At 40.9% G+C, this 17,244-nt stretch overlaps 1 protein-coding gene across 7 annotated transcripts in view; it reads left to right on the top strand.

The window, feature by feature from the left end:
- akt3a (v-akt murine thymoma viral oncogene homolog 3a) overlaps positions 1-17,244 on the top strand; it is a 367,050-nt gene that overhangs the window by 138,439 nt on the left and 211,367 nt on the right. For 6 of the 7 annotated variants that reach the window (XM_041216730.1, XM_041216711.1, XM_041216677.1 and 3 more), the window contains one exon: positions 9,370-9,495. The exons of the other annotated variant lie outside the window; for it this stretch is intronic. In XM_041216730.1, the coding sequence (XP_041072664.1) occupies positions 9,370-9,495 (126 nt within the window). The remainder of the gene's footprint in view (positions 1-9,369; positions 9,496-17,244) is intronic. 7 annotated transcript variants of the gene reach the window in all.

The following is a 17,244-nucleotide window of genomic DNA, read 5'->3' as shown; positions in this document are numbered from 1 at the left end:
CCTTTGATAAGGAGACTAACACTGTGCACAGTACTCCTGGTGACATTTCACTAAAGCTCTATATAACTGCAGCAAAACATCTTTACTCCTGTTCTCAAATCCCCTTACAATGAAGGCCAACATACGATTTGCCTTCCAAATTGCTTGCTGCACCTGCATTCTAGCTTTCAGTGATTCACTAACAAGGACACCAAGTCCTTTGGACACAGCACTTGCCAACCTCTCACCATTTGAGAAATATTCTGCCTTTCTGTTTTTTCTGCCAAAGTGCATAACTTCACACTTTTCACGAAAAATTCCATCTGCCTTGTTGTAGCCCATTCACTTAACCTGTTCAAATCCTCTTGAAGCCTCCTCAACCCAGTTTGATGTCATCAGCAAATTTGGAAATGTAACAATTGGTCTCCACATCTAAATCATTTATATGAATTGTAAACAACTGTGGACCTAACACTGAACTTTGGGGTATCCCATTAGTAACAGCCTGCCAACCTGAGAATGACCTCTTTATTCCTACTCTCTGCTTTCTGTCTGCTAATCAATTCTCAATTCAAACTAGTATGTTTCCCCCAATCCCATATGCTCTAATTTTATTTACTAACCTCCTGTGTGGGACCTTATCAAAAGCTTTCTGAAAATCCAAATACACCACATCCACTGGTTCTCCTTTATCTATGCTACAAGTAACATCCTCAAAAAAAACCCCAGCAAGTTTGTCGAACATAATTTCCCTTTCATAAATCCATGTTGACTCTGCCCGATTTTACCTATTCTTTTCTGAATGTCCAGTTATTGCATTCCTTATAATAGATTCTAACATTCTCCTGACCACTGACGTCAAACTAGCAAGTCTGTCGTTCTCCATTCCCTCTCTTCCTCCCTCCTTGTATAGTGGGGTTATATTTGCTACTTCCAAGTCTGCAGGAACATCTCCAGAATCTATAGAATTTTGAATGATAACTACCAAAGCATCCACTATCTCCCTAGCCACCTCTCTCAACACCGAGATGAAGCTCATTTGGTCCAGTGGATTTATCAACCTTCAACCCAATTAACTTTTCAAGTATTATCTCTTTACAAAAACTAATTTCTTTTAGTTCCTCAGTTTCATACGTCTATTGGTTGCCTAGTATTTCTGGGAGATTTTCTGTATCTTCTTCCACGAAGGCAAACACAAAGTAACTGTTTAGTTTCTCTGCCATTTTCCAGTTCTCTACTATAAATTCTCCTGTTCCCACCTGCCTTGGGCCCACGTTTGTCCTTGCTAATCCTTTCCTTTTCACATACCAAAAGAAGCTTTTATAGTCTATCTTTATGCTCCTTGCTAGATTGCATTCATTTTCTCTTTTCCCTTTCTTAATCAGTTTCTCAGTTCTCCTTTGCTGGATCCTAAATTGCTTCCAATCCTCAGGCTTATAACTTCTTCTGGCATCCTTATAAGCCGCTTCCTTTGACTTAATGCAGCCATTAACTACTTCTGTTAACCACAGTTGATTTACCTTTCCTTTCTGGTGTTTGTGCCTTAAAGGAATGTATATCTGTTGTAGACTGTAGTATTCTTTTTAAATACTAGCCATTGCCTGTCTACTCTCAAATCTTCTAGTGTATTTTGCCAATCCACTATAGCCAATGTACCCCTTTTGCCTTCATAATTTCCTTTCGTCAGATTTAAGACCCAAATTTCAGAATGATCTATATCGCATTCAAACTTAATGTGAAACTCTAACATGTTATGGTCACTCTTTCCCAAAGGTTCCTTTTACAGCAAGGTTATTTATTACCCTTTCTCATTACACAACACTAAATCCAAAATAGCTTGGTTCCTCAATGTACTGCTCCAGAAACCCATCTCATACACACTCCAGGAATTCAACCTCTACAGCATTAGTGCTGATTTGGTTAACTCAGTCAGTGTGCAAATTGAAGTCGCCCATGTTACATGCATCTCTAATTTTCTGATTTATACTGTGCCCAACATTACCACTACAGTTTGGTGACCTATAAACAACTCCCACCAATGTCTGCTGCCCTTTGCTGTTTTTGAGTCCACGCAAACTGATTCTACATCTTGATCCTTCGTTCTATGATCCTGTCTTATCAATGTACTGATCTTGTCCCTTATTAAGAGTGCTACCTCACCTCCTTTTCCTTTTTGCCTATCCCTCCTAAATGCCAAATATTCTTGGACATTGAGTTCCCAATCCTGGTCACCCTTTTGCCACGACTCCGTAATGACAGTTAAATTGTACCCATTTGCCTCAATTTATGCATTCAAATCATCAAGTTTTTTTGCGAATGCTACGTGCATTCAGAGTGCTTTTAACTCTTTTTTTTAAAAAAAAAATAAAATTTTATTCTCCACTTTGATGCTGTTTGATGCTTGCCTTATCAGCCATGATTGAATGGTGGAGCAGACTTGATGGGCCGTAAGGCCTAATTTCTGCTCTTATGTCTTATGGTCTTATGGCCTATGCTTCATCTGTCTTTTATTTTTGCTTTCTTCTTTTCTACGTCCCTTTGAACAGTTTTGCTTTCCTCAGCTCTGAGCTCCCTCACCGGTTCCCATGACCCTGCCAATCTAGTTTCAACCCTCCCAAGTAGCATTAGTGAATCTCCCTGCGAGGATTTCAGTCCTGGTCCTGCCAAGATGCAGCCTGTCCATCTTGTACGGGTCCCACCTGCCCCATAACTGGTCCCAATGCCTCAGAAATCTGATGCCCTCCCTCCTACACTAGCTCTCCAACCATGTGTTCAATATCTCAATTCTCCTATTTCTGTGTTCACTAGGACTGAAAGCAATCCTGAGATTACTACTTTGGAGGTCCTGCTTTTAAATCTCCTTCCTAGCTCCCTGAAATCTGCTTTCAGGATAACACTCCTTTTCCTACCTAAGTCATTGATACCACCATGGACCACGACCTCTAGCTGTCCATCACCCCCAGAAGAGTGTCCTATAGCCGCTCCATGACATCCTTGACCCTGGCACCAGGGAGGCAACGTAGCACCCTGGAGTCATGTCTGTGGCCACAGAAGTGCCTGTCCGTTTCTCCAACTGACAAATCCCCTATTACTACTGCTTTTCCCCTCTTCTTCCTCCCCTCCTGCACAGCTGAGCCACCTGTGGTGTCATGAATTTGGCCCTGACTACACTCCCCTGTGGAACCAATGCCCTCATCAGCATCAAAAATGGAAAACCGATTAGCGAGTGAGACCTTGGGGGACTCCTGCACTACCTGCCTTGTTCTGTTGGATTGCCTGGTGGTCACCCCTTCCCTTTCTGCCTCCATGCTCCTAACCTGTGTGTGACCACCTCTCTGACCATGCTATCCACGTAGCTCTCAGCCTTGCAGATGCACCACAGCAACTCCACCCACCGCGCCAGCTCCGAAACCTGGAGCTCAAGTTTCTGCAACTGGTGAAACTCCCTGAACGTGGTCGTCTAGGTCACCGGTAGCATCCGTGACTTCCCAAATACGACAGGCCATGCATTCCACAAGACTGAGCTGCCCTACCATGTCTTGCCTTTACGTCACTTATGTTAACTTTATTTTACTTTTGTTTACTTATATTAACTTTATTTTACTTGGCCCTAACTTGATAAACCTTAAAACTCTTGATAAACCTTAATAGTACTGATAAATCTGAATAATTAACACACTTTGCTAGGTGCAATAGACCTTACTTGAAGACACTGAAATAAAAACAGAAAATGCTGGAAAAGTTCAGGTTTCGCAACATCTGTGTAGAGAGAAACGCAGTTAACATTTTGAGTCCATATGACCCTGTTTACGTCTTTGCAGATGCTGCTGGACCTGCTGAGTTTTCCAGCATTTTGTTTCCATTTCACCGAGGTTTACTGTCAGGCAAACTTCAGCACATCTCGCGTGACCCCTTTCTTTTACCTGAAATTTAAAGTTCTAGTCTCAAACTATAACACTCCTACAAACCAAAAGATATTGTTCTGAAATATAATCACATAAACCTCACATTTGTAACATCAGCAATAAATGCTTTGAACCCTATCCTTCTGAGAAGTAACTCGTAAATAAGAACCTACACCCTTTCATACTAGATCTGGCTGTTGTGAGGCTTCTGAAATAATTGATCCTGTCTACTAATATCCTGTTCCCAGATCTCCGTGCTGCTCAGACTGACCCTGGAAGTTTACAGTGATAGGCACCTCTGCTGAGCCACTGAATTCTACCAAGTTGTTGCCGGTGATTCCATGCTTTCTTGCAGGGAATGCTGTGAAGTCCCCCAATACTGCAATCAAGTAGAAATCAGTGACCTGATAAGAATTTACTCTTGGGCATTATTAATCTCACTATAAAGCCCTTGAAAAGCTACCCTTTTGAATGATGTGTAACTGTTTTTATGACATACTTTCATAGTTATTGCTGAACAGCCTTCCTGTCACTGAACAACTAATTTTATAGGACTGCAGCAATTCAAGAAGGCAGCTCAGCACCATTTTCTCAAGGGCAACTAGGGATGGGCAATAAATGCTGGCCCAGCCAGCGAAGCCCATATCCCATGAATGACTGAAAATAAAAGGCTCACCACCACCTTCTCAAGGGCAGTTGGGTTAAAAACAAAAAACTGCGGATGCTGGAAATCCAAAACAAAAACAGAATTACCTAGAAAAACTCGGCAGGTCTGGCAGCATCGGCGGAGAAGAAAAGAGTTGACGTTTCGAGTCCTCATGACCCTTCAACAGAACTAGGTGAATTCAAGGAGAGGGGTGAAATATAACCTGGTTTAAGGTCGGGGTGGGGGGAGAAGTGGAGGGGGGTGGTGTGGTTGTAGGGACAAGCAAGCTGTGATAGGAGCAGATAATCAAAAGATGTCACAGACAAATGAACACAGAGGTGTTAAAGCTGATATTATCTAAATGAATGTGCTAATTAAGAATGGATGGTAGAGCACTCAAGGTATAGCTCTAGTGGGGGTGGGGGGGGCATAAAAGATTTAAAAATAATGGAAATAGGTGGGAAAAGAAAAATCTATATAAATTATTGGAAAAAACAAAGGGAAAGGGGGAAGAAACAGAAAGGGGGTGGGGATGGAGGAGGGAGTTCAAGACCTAAAGTTGTTGAATTCAATATTCGGTCCGGAAGGCTGTAAAGTGCCTAGTCGGAAGATGAGGTACTGTTCCTCCAGTTTGCGTTGGGCTTCACTGGAACAATGCAGCAAGCCAAGGACAGACATGTGGGCAAGAGAGCAGGGTGGAGTGTTAAAATGGCAAGCGACAGGGAGGTTTGGGTCATTCTTGCGGACAGACCTCTGGTGTTCTGCAAAGCGGTCGCCCAGTTTATGTTTGGTCTCTCCAATGTAGAGGAGACCGCATTGGGAGCAACGAATACAGTAGACTAAGTTGGAGGAAATGCAAGTTGGGGATGGGCAACAAATGCTGGTCTAGCCAGCAACACCCACATCCTGTGAAAGAAAAAAATTGTGTAATGTCAAGTTTCCTTTTATAAAATTGCACATTTTTAAAATTTTTAAAGACTTTAAAAGATTTGATGTGTAAACTACCCTAACCCCATGTGTACATCTCGTTCATATCTTTTGCTCTAAAATTTTAATCAAAAGGGAACAATTCACACTTTTACTTTCTGGTTTGGTACCTTTGAAAATGCTTCAATGTAATTGGCTGCTTATCCTGCTTGATAACGTCACCATTTTTGGGAACCTGGAGATCCCCTTGACTTGGCACCAGATTCAAACTGACACGGGGAAAGGGAAAATCCACAGCACAGTGATTGCTAGTCCTTTGTGGGCAGCTTTCTTCAAGGTGAGTGGCAAGCAGCATTGTTGCATTGCTGACTATGTAATTCAGGCTGTAATGTTCAGAAATGCATGTTTCAAAGTCTTTTTTAAAGGAAATGCAAGTAGTATGAATTTAAAATTTAAGGTCCAATAAAACTTGAGCAACTAAGAACGTTTTAATAAAACTTGGACATCAAGCACTTGAGATGAAATACTTAAGTTTGCATAGTTTGCACTTCTTTCCACAGTACCTATTTATATTAAATTTGGTACATTGGTTCTAATTTCAGTGAAAAATCATATGTAATAGCAGTCTGTTATTCCTGCAGCTGATGGTATGATGGCCCAATTCAGTGTTACAGCACCACAATAGCTGTCATTTCATCCTTGTGGTATAACAGTCAGTCTAACATGATGTTGCAATGTAGTCTTCAAATGACCCAGGTTTGACCTCACTCTCCTAATGAATTAGAGATTCACTATGCCCTCAAGAATGTTTACTTTCAAATGTACATTTTAAAGTCCAATAGTCTCCTGCACAATTATGTTTCCATTGCATGCAATGTCATCAGTCTTTTAACATTTAGTGGTGAGAGCCGTAACAGTAGCGATATTTTCCATACAAGTAAACTTAGTATGTTGTCTTTTCCACATGTTTTTAAGTTTGTGACTTTGATGTATCTAATTTTTAAAATGCATTATATTCATGGGATGTGGATGTCGCTGGCTAAGCCAGCGTTTATTGCTCATTCCTAATTGCCCTTGAGAAGGTGGTGGTGAGCTGCCTTCATGGACTGCTGCAGTCCATGTGGTGTAGGTACAACCATAGTGCTGTTCGGGAGGGAGTTCCAGGATTTTGATCCAGCAACAGTGAAGGAATGTATCAGTAGATTGTGATTTATTGTGCCCAAGAATTTGTATTGAGCAGTCTAAAAGTTAACCTAGTTGTCATATAGTGTGATGTTTTACATTATCAATTTTTTATCGATTTTTAAATGACTGATGGTATGAGTAAATAAGATTTGAATGTTCCAATACAATACACAGTGATGTTATGCTGAAGAAGTGTTAATTTCTAGATAGTTGAACCTGTATTCTTTTGACTTGATAGAATGTCTGATTGGCTAATTTTTTTCCATAATACATTAATCCATAAAGGCAATTTTGAATCCATTTTTCAAGATATGTAACCATACTTATGTGTGCAAAAGTTACTCCCATGTAGAAGAGTTGTTTGATATATTGGCCGCATGTAGCTAATTGAGAATCCAGATATGGAATATCGCACTTCTGGTTAAATAATAAGGAACAGGCACTGTTGTTAAATATTTGATCTCAGACTCAGGTTTGCATAGTAGAAGCTGGAAACCTCTTGACCCTGGTGGTGGACTATGTACAAAGGGGAGTCACATGGTAGTTTATGGCTCTGAAAAATAAAACATATTTGGGAAAACTGTTTAAAGGTTAGTTTTGGTTTTGCTTTAAAGAAGGACCAACTGCTTGTGAAAAGAAGAGAGCAGCCTTTTTGTAGTCCAGAGCGAGTCCACAACCTGATGCGAATGTAAGTTGCTCCTAAGTTGCTGAACGTGCCGGAATTGAGTACTTTCAAGTGTTTCTTGAGTCCACTTGGAAAGATGAGCAAGAGTCATCGATCGTTTCGCAGATCGATGCTGAGAGACCAACCATATAACCCGGGCACCATTTCAAGGACTCCACCGTCTATCCTTTTCTCTTGAACCATTGTCTTTTAACTTTTGACAGAATTCCTCTATTTTTATTTATCTTTGGTGTGAGAGAATTAGGGTATTTCGAAAGAGCAATTAGTATACTCTCACATTTAATACTGTATGTTAAGCTTTGCCTTTCTGTTTGACAAGGTTAGTTTTCTAATAAACTAATTGTTGTTTATTGAAGAAACTTGGTCATTGGGTGGTTATTCTGCGATTTAATATGGAAAGCACACATTTGGCCAAATAGCTAGTTGGAAACATTTAAATATATGCTGTGACCCATGGTTTGGTGGGATTAGAGACAGCGCACTCCTCCCATCCTGGTCGTAACAACTGGTCAACTCAACTAGTTAATGCTGTAAGCACAAGCAATAACTAGAAATTTCAACAAGGCATGTCATGGCAAAGGGTAGACAACATCCAACTGTGTTCTGGATAGAGAGCTGGAGTGGGTCTAGTGCATCTTGTTGTAAGAGTCAACAATCTCAGCAATCACTGATTTAAAATTAAAGCCCAAAATGTTGAACAAAATCCAGAAACTGCACAAAGATGTGCTGTGTCAGATAAATTCATTCCATTTCAAACTTTGGTGAGACATATTTTGCACTGATGGGCAGATGTTTATTAGAAATACAAATGAAGTGCCAGTTTTGAGTTGAGGGATTTTCCACAAAAAATTAATGCATGTGACTGAAAGGATGCTGCCATAGTGTGATTGACAACACATGTAAACATTTAAATAAAAGCAAAAGACTGGATATCCAGCTGGCGATCTGAAATAAAAACAAAGTTCTGGGAGAGTCACATTGGACTCGAAATGTTAACTCTGTTTCTCTCTCCACAGGTGCTGCCAGACCTGCTGAGTTTTTCCAACACTGTTTTTATTTCTGATGTAAGACTTGCTGGTTTTGAACTAGACTGCTTTCTTACTAACCTAACTTATAAATGCAAACTGATGGAACTTCAACTATCCATTATCTTCTAATGTTTTTCCACCTCATTGTAGTTGTCTTTACTATTCATATGTAAATTCGAAGTGCTGGCAAACAGGTAGGTAGTGGGAGGAAGGGGACATGACAGCTAAGCCCAGTTCTGTCATCATCTGCAATGTGTTTTTCAGTACGAGCACTCTATTGGGATAGTGTGTGGGACCCTGGTTTTTGGGTTCTGTTTCCACATGTTCAGACTAGTTGTGAACCTTCCACTGGCTGAGATCAGCTAACTTAGGACATATTGGGAATTGAGTTATCAGTACCACAGCACTTATTTCTTTAGAATAGAGAATTCAAAAACAGTTACCTCTTATATCAGTTGGAATATGTGTTGCATAAGTCATCTTGGAAACTGGGCAGTTAGTAAAAATATGAGGGACCTGGATATAGTGGAAGGGCCTATTTCCCTTAGAAGAGAGATCAGTAACCAGGAGCATAGATTTAAGGTAATTGGCAGAAGGATTGGAGGGAAGTTGGTGATTTTTTTTTCACCTAGAAGGTGGTAGTGATTTTGCAACCTATTGCCTAAAAAGGGCGATAGAGGCAGAAAATCTCATTGCATTTAAAAAGTACTTGGATATGCACTTGTAGCCTACATGGCTGTAGACCAAGACCTGGAAAGCGGGATTAGGCTGGATAGTTCTTTTGTGGTTGGCAGAATGTCAAAGTACAGAATGGCCTCCTGTACTACTCATTTTCTCTAATAACGATCTAGCCCAGCTTGAACATCTGTGGTGGTCCTTTTACTGAAATTTCTAGTTTGGCAATGTCTTTCTAAATTTTTATTTCTGAAATTGGACAGAGGCTTTAATCTATTTCTAGTGGTTTATTTATTCAGAAAAGTTGCTTAGCATTTTTTACTTTTTTTTTCCTGGTAGGGGAATATATCAAAAACTGGAGACCAAGGTACTTTCTATTGAAGACAGATGGATCCTTCATAGGATATAAGGAGAAGCCTCAAGATGCAGATCTACCATACCCTTTAAATAACTTCTCAGTAGCAAGTAAGTCTTTGCCCAATCATATTTAGTTTTCCTGATATTATTTCAATGTGATTTTCAGTGACTGTCAAATGCACTGCACTCTTATGTTTTACCATATCCTTTAATTTGTATTGAGTTAGTAGGTTTGCTACTCAAATTGCTGGAGGTGCTTTTACTGGACATAGTGGAATGCTATTATCCTTTGTGCACCAACATGTACTAAAGGGAAAGGAAAGTCTAAAGGGCAAATATCTTTGTTTTTGTTGGAGACACCACCACACATTTCTTCTGTTGACAATAGAATTGATTTTTTAAAATTGTAAGTGAGGCTATCAGCTTCTTCTACAGTGATATGAATAAAAATTACAATCATGAGACATTTCTTTCACTTTAACTGTATATGTAGCTTGGTGCACTGTCTGCCCCTGTTCCAATGTCACAACATTCTTTGATTTCAGTTTATCTCTTGTCTCTCTGTCACAAATCTCGTTTCATGTAAAACTCCATTTTATGCTCATTTGATCATCTTGGACTCTGCTTAAGGTGTAGTACTCCCTTTCTCATGTACAGTTTCCTTCAAACCCTGTTCCAATGCATTATATATATACATTTTTATAAAGAGGCTACCCTTGCCCCCTCGTGCTTTTCAACTGACATCCCAACATCTTCTTTATCTTTCTTTCCAAGGTACTGAAACATGCCACAACTAAATATCTCCATATACGCTACTCCTTTTGGTTTTTCTTCCTGCTCAATCAAGTCACTAATAATGGTCTAGGTGACTATGATTATGGTGTTATTAAAACTCTCTTTAATCTCTGTAGAATTTGACAGGAGTAACTATACCAGGTTCCTCCAGAGTGTCTTGTCCTTGATCCTCCATGGCACTGCCATTGCTTGGTTCCTTTCTTATCAACCTAGCTGTGGCCACTACACCAACTGAAATGCCATCTCCTCCAATGCTCTCGGTTGTCCTCCAAAATTCTGTCTTTGTGCTAGCCATATGTTGCCCCTTATTACGTGATCAGGAAACATGGGGTGAACACTTGGTGATGATACTTGGCTTTGCCTTGCCTCCATTATCATGGATTCCACAGTTTTTTTCATTCAAGGGATGTGGGTGTTGCTGCAAGGCCAGCAATTGTTGTCCATCTCTAAATAAATTTGAGGAGGTGGTGGTAAACTGCTGCTATGAGCTGCTATAGTCTGTGGTGAAGGAGTTCACACTGTGGGGAGTTGCAAGATTTTGACTTGGTGATGATTAAGAAAGAGCAGTGCATGTCCAAGTCAAGATGGTGTGTGACTTAGAGGTGGTGATATCTCCAAGTGTCTGCAGCCATTGTCCTTCTAGATGGTAGAAATGATAAATTTACTTACGAACATTTGAGAGAAGCTGTTGAAGGCATGGCATGGTGCTGCAGCGCATCTTGTAGATGGTGCACACTGCAGCTATATTGCACTGGTGGCACATGGAGTGAATGTTGAATGTGGTAGATGGGGTGCTGATCAAGCAGGCTGCTTTGCCTTGGATGGTGTCAAGCTTTTTAAGTGTTGTTGAATCTGCATTCAATAAGGCAAGTAGAAGGGATTACAGCATATTCCTGATTTGGTGCTTTGTAGATGGTTGAAAGACTTTGAAGAGCCAGGAACCAAAACTGAGCACTGGTGAGCAGATCAATTGCCATTTGATAGCATATAGCTTCCATTACTTTGCAGTAATTTTTGAGGATGGGGCTGCTTCCTCTCATGAGTTGCTTAATTGTTCACCACCACTCACAGCTGTATATGGCAGGACTACACAACTTTGATGTGATCTTTTGCTTTTGGGATTACTTGGCTTTGACTCTATGCTATTTCTGCAGTTTAGCATGCAGGTAGTAGTATTGTAGCTTCACCAGGTTTTAATTTCAGGTATACTTGGTACTGCTCTGCATTGCTGTCCTACGCTCCTCATTGAACCAGGATTAGTGATCTGTGTTGATGATGTTAGAGCGAGAGGCATGTGAGGCCATGAGACTAGATTATGGTGGATTACAATTCTGCTGCTGCTGATGGACCCTAGTGACTCATGGGTACCCAGTTTTGAGATGCTAGATTTTTCCTGAATCTATCCTGTTCAGCCTGGTGGTAGTGGCACACAATGTTGGATTGGGGATGTCCTCAATGTGAAGACAGGACTTTGCTTCCACAATCAATGCAGTGGCCATTCCAACCAATACCCTTATAGATAGTTGCATTTAGGCTGGTTAGATTAGTTAGAACTGTAAATTTCTTTCTCAAGTTGGTGTTCACACCACCCAACTGCTAATCTGGCAGTTATGTTCTTCAGGATCAGGTCAGTAGTGGTACTACCAAGCCACTGTTGGTGATTAACAGTGAAGTCTCCCTGAGTACATTTTGTGCTTTTTGTACCCTTAATGCATATTCCAAGAATAACAGTTTTGTAATGAATTCCGTGGTATATGTCTTAGTTATTAAAGAAAATAGAAATTTTGGGTTTCATGTGTGCTTAGGAATCTATTAAACAGAGGATTATTATCCTGTCTTCTTTCAAAATCAGTTCATTAGCCAAATAAAAATGTATTTTTACCCATTGTGGTGGTAGCCAGTCAGAGCAGGCCCACTGCTTGTGATGTGATAGTTAGAAAGGAAAAAGGTTTGGTATGGATAATTTCATTATCTATGAGCAGCTGGTACCATTAACAGACAAAAGAAAGTGGAAATTGAACTTGACCTCAACTAAAATATGTCTTTTACTGTAAACGTAGAGCTCACACTTCAATAAGTCTTTTGAATAGGTTATCAAGCTCTCTTATGTGAAAGGTTTAGGCTGTATAGCATAGTGGAAGGGCTGTGTAAGACTGAGACTTTATATTGCTTGTGCGTGTTAGTTATCTGAAGAGGTTTTATTTGCCACTGTTGTAATGGTGTATTGTGAATGATGGTTGTCTTGTTTATTTCCAACTAAAATAATGGACTTGAAATAGTTTCTTGAAATTTCCTTGTGGGAGAGACTAGAACTAAGGGACGCAGTTTGAAAATAAGGATTCTCCCATTTAAGTTGGAGATGAGAAATTTTTTGAGGGCTGTGTGTCTTTGGAACGCTCTTCCCCTGAGAGTGGTGAAGGCAGGGTCATTGGATATTTTAAGGTGGAGGTGGATAGATTCTTGACTAAAAGGGGAGTCAAAGGTTACCAGAAGTAGGGAATGTGAAGTTAATACCACAATCGGATTAACCATGATCTTATTGAATAGAGGAGCAGCCTCGAATGGCCAAATGGCCTACTCCTCTTAATTCATATGTTCGTATGTAGTAGCTATTTTGCAATTAATATACATGCTTCTATATGTGAAACACAACACATTATTCCACATTCTTTTCATATAGCTGCATACTGGATAGAAAGAAAAACTGGGGTCACTGACACAATATTTGAAATATAGAGATAATAGACAGCACAGAAACAGACCATCTAACTGAAATGGTTTATTCAGGTGTTTATACTGCACATGAGCCTCCTACATAAACAGCACCTTGCATTTATATAGCATCTTTGAAGTAGTAAAAGGCCCTGAAGTGCTTCACAGGAGCAATATTAAATGAGATGTGACTGAACCACATTAGTGATGATAGGGCAGGAAAGAGATAAATTTTAAGGAGTGCAGGAGGAGGATGGAAGGATGTAGAGGTTTATGTTATTAAATTTGATTCTCTTAGTGAATCAAAGGAGTGGACATGAAATGGAGTTGAACTGGAGGATAAGCCATGATCGAATTGAGTGGAGGAGCAGGATCGAGGGGCATATTGGTTCATTCCTATTTCATATGTTCTTTAGGAAGGGAATCCAGAACATGGGGCCTGGGCAGCTGCAGGCATGGCTGCCAGTGGTGGAGCAATCAAAATTGAGGATATGCAAGTGAACATTTGGGGGAGCATAACAATCTCAGAGGGTTGTAAGGCTGCTGGAGGTTACAGAGATAGGGGTGAAACCATGGAGGAATTTGAAAACAAATAATGTAAATAAAATATGCCCAAAACTGAATATAGTTTTTATATAAGAACATAGGAAATAGCAAGAGTAGGACATTTGACACCTAGAGCCTGCTGTACCATTTAATTAAAGATCGTGGCTATTCTAACTGTGTCCTTAACTCCAGTTCCCTGCCTGCCCCCCAAAACACTCAACTCCTTTGTGGATCAAAAATCTGTCTAGCTCAACCTTGAGTACACTTCCTTCTGGGGCAAAGAATTCCTGAGATTAACTATCCTCAAAAGAAATTCCTGATCTCCATCTTAAGAGGGTGACCCCTTATTTTGAAACTGTGCTCCCTACTTTTGAGTCCCCCATGAGGGGAAACACCTTCCAGCATCTACCCTGTCAAGCTCCTTCAGCATCTTTGTTTCAGTAAGATCGCCTCTCATTCTTCTGAACTCCGATGAGTATAGGCCCAACCTGCTTAACCTTTCCTCATAAGGCAATCCCGTCATCCCAGGAATCAACCTGGTGAACCTTCTCTGAACTGCCCCCAAACAAGTGTTATCCCTCCTTAAACAAGGATATCAAAACTATGCACAGTATTCTATATGTGGCCTCACCAATCTCTGTACAGTTGTAACAAGACTGCCCTACTTTTATACTCCATCCCCTTTACAGTAAAGACAGCATTCTGTTTTACTTCCTAATTGCTTTCTGTACTTGCCTGTTAATTGTTTGTGATCCATGTTCAAGGACAGCCAGATCCCTTTCTACTGCAGCGTTCTGCAAACCCACTCTATTTAAATAATAATCTGCTCTTCCAGTCTTCCCACCAAAACAAACAACCTCTGTTCTACTGTGACCTAACCAATATCTAACAGATTATTTCTCATCTTGTTTTGTATTCTATGCCCCTATATATATACAATTCAGGTTTCCTGTTCCACTTACAGTTAAAAGCGGGTTTTTGTATGTCTGCCCCCCCCCCCCCACCCCACACAGAGCTACTTCCATTCTCTGCTCATTCTCTTCAAAATATACATATATTTTCATTACATTGCATGCGCTACCCACCTGCTAGCCTATTCATCCCCCCCCGCCGATCTTAAAATTTCACTATTGTCCATTATGTACCATCAACACACATCATATTGTTCCTTAATTCCCAAGTCCAGATGGATATATAAAGTAGAGAGATCCCAACACTGACCCTGTTGTACATTAACACTATACCTTTCCATTTCAAGCAACCGTATTTTACCCTTATCTTTGCTTTCTGTCATCCAAGGAACTCTCTACCTCTGTTGTCACATACCCTATAATTCCATCTGGTCTTTGGATATGTCTCTTAACATGTATCTTGTTTTGGGTTGAAGCCCTAATACCATAACATATGCCCTTGAGCATGTAATCCAGGCTGGCACAACAACAAGTTTGCATTTAACTTTTAACTTAATATGCAAGCTTTAAGATATGACCACCAGCCTTTAGAGTAGCGATGCCAAGGTTAGTCTACGCATCAGCTGTGAAAAGACTAAGGTAATAATGACTGGACAGCAACAAGGCTCTCCCATCGTCATCGACAGCAAAACATCAAGGGCGTTGACCACTTCCCCTACCTAGGAAGCAACATCCCAGGAAAGGTGATGTAGAGATTGATGCCCATGCAAGATTCAGCAAAGGAGCAGGAGTCTTCCAATGGCTCCACAGGGTCTGGGGTTCCAGCACGGCCATGAAGCTGCTACTCTGTGTCCATAGTATTACCAACTGCAATCACTGCCAGTGAAACACAGAAAAGAACAGCGGAGGTGTGATGTAAGTTGGATGTCTTTTACCAGCGCTGTCTATGTATGATCCTGGGCATAGAGAGCATCAAAAATGAAAAGGTGCAACAGATAACTGGTCAGAGGTGCCTGCGGGACATAGTGATGGAGAGACAACTGAGGCTGACAGGAGATGTATTTTGCCTCCTGGGTGTAAGCCCTACCAGAGTGGCAGAATGGACACCAACAGATGAAAGAAGAAGATGGGGCCTGCCAAACAAAACCTGGTACAATATATTTAAGGGGGACCTCCCAAGAGCGGGATACCACCTGGGCTGGAAGGAAGAGATTCTGATGGACTGGAGCCAGTGGTGGAGTCTTACTGCCCCTTGTCCTGCATGGGGACAAGTCTAAGTGAGTTTAATTTAGTGAAACCACCCAAGATGCTTTACAGGAGCATAATTAGCCAAAAATTGACGCCAAGCCAACAAAGGAGACTTTAGGATAGGTGACCAAAAGCTTTGTTAAAGAGGTTGTTGTTAAGGAGATAGGAATTCCAGAGTTTAGGACCTAGATGGCTGATGGCACAGCTGGCAACAGTGGGGCGAAGGTACACAGTTCATAAAGGAAAGTTAGAGAAATTGAATAGATAGGCTGTGAACATGAGTACGAGAAGTTTGAAATTGGGAATATACTAAGAGGGGTAGATGAAGTGAGAGATCTTGGCGCACAAGTACACAGGTCCCTGAAGGCAGCAGTTCAAGTAGACAAGGTTGTAAAGAAGGCAAATGGAATGCTCTCCATTGGCAGAGATATAGAATATAAAAGAAAGGATATAATGTTGGAATTGTATAAAACACTGGTGATGCCAAAACTGGAGTATTGTGTGCAGTTCTGGTCACCACATTACAGGAAGAATGTAATAGCGCTGGAGAGAGTGCAGAGGAGGTTTATAAGAATGTTGCCAGGGTTAGAAAAGTGTAGCTACAAGGAGAGATTGGATAAGTTGGGGTTATTTTCCTTAGAACAAAGAAGGCTGAGAGGTGACTTGATTGAGGTGTACAAAATTATGAGGGGAATGGATAGAGTGGACAGGATAAAATTGTTTCCCTTGGTAGAGAATTCTAGAACCAAGGGACATAGATTCAAGATAAGTGGCAGAAGGTGTAGGGGGGACATGAGGAAGAATTTTTTTACGCAGAGGTTATTGGGTGTCTGGAATTTGCTGCCCAAGTTGGTGGTAGAGGCAGAAATTCTAAACTCTTTTAAAAAGTACCTGGATCTGCACCTTAAGTGCTGTAAGCTGCAGAGCTATGGGCCAGGTGCAGGAAGGTGGGATTAGAAAGGGCACCTGTGTGTCCTCGGGCTGGCATGGACAAGATGGGCCGAATGGCCTCCTCCTGTGCTATAACTTTTCTATGGTTCTATGGACGTGGCTGTTGGGCCAGAAGTGGCACAGGAGTGATTGGTGAATGGGGCTTTGTGCAAAATAGAATATGGGCAGCAGAGTTTTTGATGAACTTAAGTATATGGAGGATGGAAGCTGTAAGGCTGGCTAGAACAGCATTGCAATTGTTGCGTTTGGAGATTTTTTTAAAAGCATGGATGAAGGTTTCAGCAGCAGATTGATTGACACGAAGGGTGGAGGTGAGTGTAATTATGGATGTGAACGTAGGAGGTCTTTGATGCAGAGGATACAAACTCAGTTCAAGGTCAAATGGGACATTGAGATTGTGGATGGTTCGATTCAACCCAAGACAATGACCAGGGTAGGGTGAACCTGAAATCAGTAGCTGGGGAACAAAGTTAGTCACAAGGGACAAAGACAATAGCTTCAGTCTTCCCAGTGTTTATTTAATTGGAGGAAGCGTTGGCTCATCCAGAACTGGAATTTGGACATAGCCTGACAATACTGAGGCAGGAGCAATTGAGAGATGTTGGTGAGATAGAGCAGGCTATTGTCAGCTTAAATGTGGAACTTGATATGATGTTTTTCAGTGGTTGATTAGAGGTGCTGCATGCAGATGAGA

The sequence above is a fragment of the Carcharodon carcharias genome, chromosome 2 (genome assembly GCF_017639515.1).
Source record: "Carcharodon carcharias isolate sCarCar2 chromosome 2, sCarCar2.pri, whole genome shotgun sequence".
In the NCBI taxonomy this organism is placed as follows: domain Eukaryota; kingdom Metazoa; phylum Chordata; class Chondrichthyes; order Lamniformes; family Lamnidae; genus Carcharodon; species Carcharodon carcharias.
The sequence above is the reverse complement of the archived record's forward strand: the minus strand, read 5'-3'. Positions and strand labels throughout refer to the sequence as shown.